This window comes from Spinacia oleracea, chromosome 5 (genome assembly GCF_020520425.1).
Source record: "Spinacia oleracea cultivar Varoflay chromosome 5, BTI_SOV_V1, whole genome shotgun sequence".
Classification (NCBI taxonomy): Eukaryota; Viridiplantae; Streptophyta; class Magnoliopsida; order Caryophyllales; family Amaranthaceae; genus Spinacia; species Spinacia oleracea.
In genome coordinates, this window is record NC_079491.1 from 37,724,573 (window position 1) to 37,732,749 (window position 8,177).

The window sequence follows — 8,177 nt, forward strand, 5'->3', positions numbered from 1 at the left end:
AATGTGTCATACTTCAATAGTAACTAAGTTTCCCTATAAATACTTACATTCAAGTTGTAAATTTCACCGAGCAACTCAATACGAATATATATATATCTGAGTTTTGCTTTATCTGTTAGTAAAATCATTCGGTTTCTTTCTATTACCTCACAATACGTTATCAGCACCAATTTTCCTCAGGTATTTTTTTTACCTGTTACTCAAATTTTTAGAAAAATGGTTATATCCTTAACAAAATGTTTTTGAGGAGTATGCTCTATAGTTGCCCATATTCGGGATCCTCTATATCAGAAACTCTAAACACCCGTTTTAATCATCAAAGAGAGTTCACATTACTACCGGTCTTATGATCAACTTGGTAAAAGAAGAAAATTCTTGTGTACTACATTTATGACACTTGGTTGTTTTTTTTTTTTCTCATTCATGTATAGTTGTATATATGCACTCTTACGTACTACCTGCATGCATAGTAATATTAGCCATGCATTATCATTACACATATATACTATTCATTTGCATGCCTACATGCATATAGATAGACTAGACTTAAAATAAAATAATTTTTTTTTTGGTAAAAACGATGTAGCCTTTATTTTCAGCTACATCTTTATTTTTGTTTCTCGAACCCACGATCTCTTAAACAGACTAGGGTTCTCGGACCATTATGGCTTGCATCCCGGGGGATATCCTTTTACAACTTTAATTCTATATATCCATTATTTCTTTTCAAATCCACACTGCCATTTTTTTGGTAGTAAATACTAAAATTATCAACCTCTTTAGACTATAATATACCAGTTTACTGTAACAAATTGTATAATACAATCATGATTTATCCCCTATAAAAGGGGGATTACCCGTCCCATTTTCACCACACAACATCTTATCTCCTTCTTACTTTTATCCAAAACCACACAAATTTTCCTCCTCCATTTTTCCGATCAAACATGTTTCCGGCCGGCAACCCCGACCCTCCACACGTCTTGACCTTCGAGGAAGATTTAAGAAAATTAAAACAATATTTTGTTTTAATGATGGCCTTAGTAGTCCTTCTTATGGCATTAATGATTTTCATAATTTTAAACAAATGAAGATCTACATTTTTTATGTTTTTGTTTATTTCCGGCAAGTAAGAACAAAATGCATAATTCTTGTAGTACTTCATTTTCCATTTTGATGTATTGCATTTTGTTGCATTTTTAATTTTTTTTTAACCATAATGTAACATTATTATTGTCATTTTCATCTTAATTTTTTTGCTTAAATTAACGTTACTATCATGATTTATTTATGTGCGGTTCATATTAATTAACTAAGGGGGAGAAGAAAAGACAACATTTTAATTATAGTTAATTATTATGATTATGATTAATCAATTAATTATAATGTTGATTACTAAGTTTAATGATTATTTGATTGTAGTTAAAATGGGAGATTTGATGAAAAGACAATTCAATGTGCTAGACTTGTTTGGGCACAATTTTCTGGAATGGACTGTTGATGCACAAATGAATTTAAAGCCCAAGGACTGGACCATACCATAAAAGATATACTGGTTCCAGGCACTACAGAAATCAAAACTGCCACCGAGCAGAAAAGGCCAAAGCCAGAGTCCTTATAAGACATCATTTACATGACAGCCTGAAAACTGAATATCTGTTGGTGGAAAATCCCAAAGAGTTGTGGGATAGCCTTAAAGAAAGATATGGACACCATAAAAGGGTGCTCCTACAAAAGGCTCAATTTGACTGGACCAATTTGAGGTTCCAGGATTTTAAATCTGTCAGTGAATATAACTCCACACTATTCAAAATTGTATCATTGCTGAAATACTGTGATCAAGCGGTCACAGAAGATCAAATGATAGAGAAAACCTCTCCACATTTCATGCGAACAATATTGTATTGCAACAACAATACCGAGAGAGGGGCTTTAAGAAATACTCTGAGCTGATTTCTATACTATTAGTTGCCGAACAGAACAATGATCTTCTGTTGAAAAACCATAATCTTAGACCAACTGGGTCTATGGCATTCAATGAATCAAATGTTGTTGAAAGGTCAAACCCACCTGAGGCAAATGTTGCTCACAGAGGTGGACGTGGAGGATATAACCACCGCGGTAGAGGACGCGGAAACCACCGCGGGCGTGGCCGTGGTCATGGTCGTGGAAGGGGTTATCTCGCCCCTAGAAACAATAACCACAAAGGGCATCAACAAGGAAATCAAAAGCAGACCCCCTCAAAAGAAAAAGACACATGCTTTAGATGTGGCATGATTGGCCATTGGGGGAAAACATGCCGTACTGCCAAACATTTGGTAGATTTATACCAAGCATCCATAAAAGGCAAAGGAAAAGTTGCAGAGGCAAACTATGTAAATGAGGAAAATAGCTCAGTGCCAAGCTTTGATGTGTCTGATTTCTTCGTGGATAACCCTGACAATGGCAATGATTTGATATTTGGGAATAATAGTAACATATAGATACCCCCATATAATTATGTCATGTATTGTTCTATGTATTTCCTTATGTATGTTTCGAATACCTTGTTATAAGTTCTTAATCAATAAATCTTTTATTATCATCATTTCTCTAAACTAATTACATATTTATTTATGAAGATATGAATCTACCTGAAGTTGGTTCCCAATGTCAATGCCTTCTGGATAGTGCAAAAATGCATACTATCTTAAAAGATAGAAAGCATTTTTCAAATTTGACAAAGTTCCAAGCAAATGTCAATACCATTTCCGGGACAGCAAAGCTAATAGAAGGATCTGGAAGAGCTTGCATTGTGCTCACAAATGGAACAAAATTGATTATTAATGACGCTTTATATTCGAGTAAATCTCGAAGAAATCTCTTAAGTTTTAAAGATGTGCGTCAAAATGGTTATCATTTAGAAACAATGACAGTGGATCAAAAGGAATATTTATGCCTCACGCCAGAAAAATGTGGCAAGAAACATATTTTTGAGAAATTTCCAGCATATTCTTCGGGGCTACATCGTATAGATATAAGGCCAATTGAAATAAATATGATATCTAACAAGAAGTTAGATGACAAGAATTTGCTTACATTATGGCATGACCGTTTGGGTCATCCTGGAACAGGAATGATGCACAAGATTATAGAAAATTCAATCGGGCATTCAATAAGGAATGTTAAAATACCCCGATCAAATGAATTGACATGCTCTGCATGCTCGCTTGGAAAATTGATTATAAGGCCATCTAAAACCAAAATTGCCACTGAATCTCCATCATTCTTAGAAAGAATTCAGGGAGATATTTGCGGGCCAATTAATCCTGCAAGTGGACCATTTCGATATTTCATGGTATTAATCGATGCTTCAACACGATGGTCACATGTGAGTCTCTTGTCAAGCAGAAATGTTGCATTTGCAATTCTACTTGCTCAGATTATCAAATTAAGAACACAATTCCCAGGCCATGCAATTAAGAAATTAAGGCTCGACAATGCTGGGGAATTTACATCCCAAACTTTTAATGATTATTGCATGTCAATTGGAATTGCTGTTGAACATCCAGTGGCTTATGTGCATACACAAAATGGTCTCGCTGAGTCACTTATCAAGAGACTACAATTGATTGCCAGGCCATTGTTAATGCTATCAAAATTACCCTCATCTACTTGGGGCCATGCTATTTTACATGCGGCAGCGTTAATAAGATTGAGACCAACAACTTATCATGAGTTCTCACCTTTACAGTTGGTATATGGTCGAGAACCAAATGTCTCACATCTAAAAGTATTTGGTTGTGCCGTGTATGTTCCCATTGCTCCACCCAACGCACAAAAATGGGTCCACAAAGAAGGCTGGGAATTTATGTTGGGTATGATTCACCCTCTATAATTAGATACCTTGAGCCAATGACTGGTGATTTGTTTAAAGCAAGGTTTGCTGACTGTCATTTTAATGAGTCAGTATTCCCAGCCTTAGGGGGAGAGAAAGTGGACCCGCGAAAAAAGGAGATTGAAATCATATGGAACGCAACACAACTATCAATATTTGATCCACGAACAAATTCATGTGAACAAGAAGTCAAGAAAATTGTTCATTTACAAAGTGTTGCAAATCAATTGCCTGATGCATTCACGGATACAAAGAAGGTGACAAAGTCACATATACCAGCAGAGAATGCACCTGCATGCATTGAAATTCCAACTGATAATAAGGCCATTGAAAATGAGTCTATGGCACGACGAAAACGTGGAAGGCCATTTGGTTCAAAAGATTCTAAGCCAAGAAAAGTAAAGAAGCCTGATGGAGTAACAAATGAAATCAATATTGATCCTCTAAAAGAAGGTCATGAAAGACCAAATGAAGAGGAAAACATTGATAAAGATGATCCTCCTAAAGAGGAGGAAGAAAAACATAAAGAAATCGATAACGATGAAATTTCAATGAACTATGTTTCAACGAAGAAACATTACAACCGGAAAAATGTTATCGTTGATAAAATATTTGCTTACTCCATTGCAATTGAATTGATATCTGATAATGATGACCCTGAACCAAAAACAGTGGATGAATATCGTCGCAGACATGATTGGCCAAAATGGAAAGAGGCAATTCAGGTAGAATTGAAATCCCTTGAAAAACGAGAAGTTTTTGGAAAAATATCCACTACACCAAAGGGTGTAAAACCTGTCGGGCACAAATGGGTATTTGTGAAAAAAAGGAATGAGAACAATAAGGTTACAAGATACAAGGCAAGGCTAGTTGCCCAAGGTTTCTCTCAAATACCAGGGATTGATTATGAGGAGACATATTCTCCAGTAGTTGATGCTACTACGCTAAGATTTCTGGTAAGCTTGATAGTTTCGAAAGAACTGCAAATGCAATTAATGGACGTTGTGACCGCATATTTATATGGGTGTGAGGGGGTCGAAAAAGCACGAGGCTAATGCGTGACCTCGTCCCTCGTGGGTGTGACGATTCTTTTTATTCAATCAAGTGTAATTGGATTTCCTGTGAGTTTACACCCAATTGACTAGTAATATAGGAGTCGCCATTCAGTTTTTAACGACAATGAGAAAAACTGACAAAACCCGGTTATCGTGACATAAAGGGAGTGCAATTATGTTTGACCACGACGGCCGTAGGTTCCCTTGTGATCCCTGGTGTGGGGATCTCTCAACATACACCCGCAAGGTAGAGATTGAGGGTTCGGGGGACTGTAACTACCGAGAGGAGTACTTCGCTCGTCGATAACTCCAGAGGCAGGATATCCTTACTAGCTCAGCATAAATAATTGAAGGGACATGCGTTAACTATTAAACTAATCTGAATTGATTTTAGCAATATGCGACATATAATACTAATTCGATCGTGATTATCTGATTTAAATAGCATTAAGGGACCTAGCATGATAATCCGATTTCCCAAAAATATTATATTTGTTAGGCGTGATAGAACAATCAGATTAGGTTAGTTTAACAGTTCATAAAAAGGGCGAGGAAAGCAGTTAAATCATCGAAAAGGGACACATTACGACGCACCCTTGAGAGGTGCGTCACGGTTCTCAGAAAACTAACCACTTTGACTTTGCTGTTTCTCCTTTTTATTTAACGAATCTCAATTATGGGACAGGATACGTTCTGTTCGATTTATGGATCGATTGCGACAGAACGCGTGAACAATTTCGCAGCGAGAGGCTTAGGCTAAGGGGTTTAGAGTCAATACTCAGAATATAATTATGTGTTGTTGTTGTGTGTCCTTTTCACGTCGAATTTAGGGGCCTATTTATAGGGAAGAGTTCGTGGAAAGATAGAATTGCAGAGTTCTAATCCACAAAGAATTAGGAAAAAACACGTACCCAGGTATTTTCAGCGCCCAAGCCTGGGCGCCGAAGATTTCGGCTCCCAGAGCCAGGCGTTGAAAATAGGGTCTAGGCTGTTTTCTTTAGTCAGATTCGGATTCCTGAAATCCGTAGAGTTTGAGACTTAACCGAGTCTTTTAGCGCGTATCAATTTTATGACGGAATGCGTCTGGGCCCGTTACGAACTCTAGGCTCGTTAGGATTTTAATTAATACGTAACTCTTATTTCCGAATCATATTAGGAATAGGATTCTCCCAGTTTTCTATCTCATTTAGGATTTATGTTGGAATGCAACACCTAATTCTGACAGGTTTCTATCCTTTATGATTTGCCACTTTTAGAAGCTACCTTTTACGGCAGTTACTATTTTTAGCAAGTTTCCATAAATAGCAGGTTTCGGGTGAAATGAAAAGGGGAATTGAGATTCGTTTATTTTATAGGAGACGCGTTGTCAAGTGGAGATTTACGTTTTCATCATCGAACCTTTCCCTTGCGGGAATGGGGACAAAAGTAGGTGTCTACAGTTAGCCCCCACTTTGACTGAGTCTTGGAGTAAGACGATGGTCAAAGTATTAGACGGAGTGCGTCACACAAGCCATGGTATACGTGACCTGTTTTGCGAGGGTCTCACGAGCCCCCGAGTGATGACATTTGACTTAAGGGTCATCACTTGAAGTGTCGACATATCCCTCACGTGTCATTGGGATTTGTCAACTGATAGTATAGAAACTTCCTCACTTTGTCATTGGAAGGATCTAAAGGTGCGTAGAAAATCCCTCACTTTGTCATTGGGAGTAACTACAGATGTTTTCGAAATCAAAGCTATAAAGTGTAATTGGGCCTGGCCAAGCCCAATCACGAGGTAAAAATGTTTTTTAAAGATTCTCATTTTCAGGGCTAGCTAAACGAGAAAACCCCCTTGTTTTTATAGGACGTAAAACGAAGGAAAATCCAGCACCCTTGTTTTTATAGGACGTAAAACGAAGGAAAATCCAGCAAAAGTTATCGCTGCAGCGACTAAGGACCTGCGCGGTTTTAATGGCGCAGACCCCGCCGGCTAAAGACGGCGAGCCTGTCCGCTAAGGGTGGACACCCCGTCCGATAGAAGTGGACGAATCTGTTTTTGAAATTTGAAAATAAGGACCCACGCGGTTTGTGGCGTAGACCCCGCCGGCTAAAGATGGCGAACCTTGTCCGCTAAGGGTGGACACCCCGTCCGATAGAAGTGGACGAACCTATTTTGAAATTTGTTTTGCTTTTTTGAAAATAAGGACCTACGCGGTTTGTGACGTAGACCCCGCCGGCTGAAGATGGCGAGCCTATTTTAAAGTTTGAAGACTTTATTTTTGTCGAAAACTAAGGACCTGCGCGGCTAGTGACGCAGACCCCGCCCGCTGAGGGTGGGCGAGCCCTGTCCGCTGAGGGTGGACGTCCCTGAATTCGTTTTCTTTTCGATTCGGGAACTCGCGCGGTTTGTGACGCGATCTTGCCGACTGAAGATGGGCAAGTTCCTATTTCTTTGGTTCTTTGTGATTTCTTTTGAGAATTTCTTTTCATTCATTCTTGCACGAGCGAACTCTTTCGAGGGATGCTCGAATTTAGTTGTAACCTGAACGTGGGCTGACAACGTGTTCAGACGGATCTTTGTTTTGCGACCGTCCGCTTTCGTGATTTTGAGCTAGTCTTTACGGCTCGACTTGGTCTTTGATCAGAGGACCGTGCACAAGTGTCAGTGACGTGCTTTCGATGAGGTCGAACCTATTGTTGTTCTTTTTTGAGATATCCAAACATGATATGGTGTATGGCGCAGTTTGGGAATGTGATTTTGATCGCGCGCTCCTCGTTGGAGTCTATTTTTTCGCGAGCCCCCAAGCACTGGGGCTCGCCGGTTATTTTTCGCATCTTGTAATCATGTTTGGGGTCATGCTCGTATGTGCGAGCGACCTTCTACAGTAGTGTGCTACTTTAGCGAAGCCGTGGAGTGCGACTTTAGTTTTCAGACGACATCCGGTTTTAGCTTGGCCCGGATTAACCCTTTGACAGACAAACATTTTTTTATTTGGAAAACCAATGACTTGACTACACATATTTTTGGTGTTTCGAAGAATGACCATGATATTTAACTTGCTTTTTTTGAAAAGTGTACATAAGCATTTTCTGAGACGAGTCTAAGTTTCGACCAAGTTTTATTATATTTTTTTTATTTGGGAGCTAAAGGTGCTTTGGGCTTGATCTTACTTGCAATAGGGTCTCGTGTTTAGCAACACGGTCTTAAGTCCTTTCCTGTTCCGTGTCTTGTGAAATCTGGGCCTTGGGCTGCATTTTCGGCG

At 38.9% G+C, this 8,177-nt stretch overlaps 1 protein-coding gene across 1 annotated transcript; it reads left to right on the forward strand.

The window, feature by feature from the left end:
- The first annotated feature begins 86 nt into the window (after positions 1-86).
- On the forward strand, positions 87-2,882 carry LOC110774844 (uncharacterized). Its single transcript, XM_056829088.1, has 2 exons — positions 87-180; positions 1,423-2,882. Exon 2 carries the CDS (start codon positions 2,028-2,030, stop codon positions 2,481-2,483), a length of 456 nt encoding a protein of 151 aa, XP_056685066.1. The 5' UTR covers positions 87-180; positions 1,423-2,027; the 3' UTR covers positions 2,484-2,882.
- Positions 2,883-8,177: the final 5,295 nt, after the last annotated feature.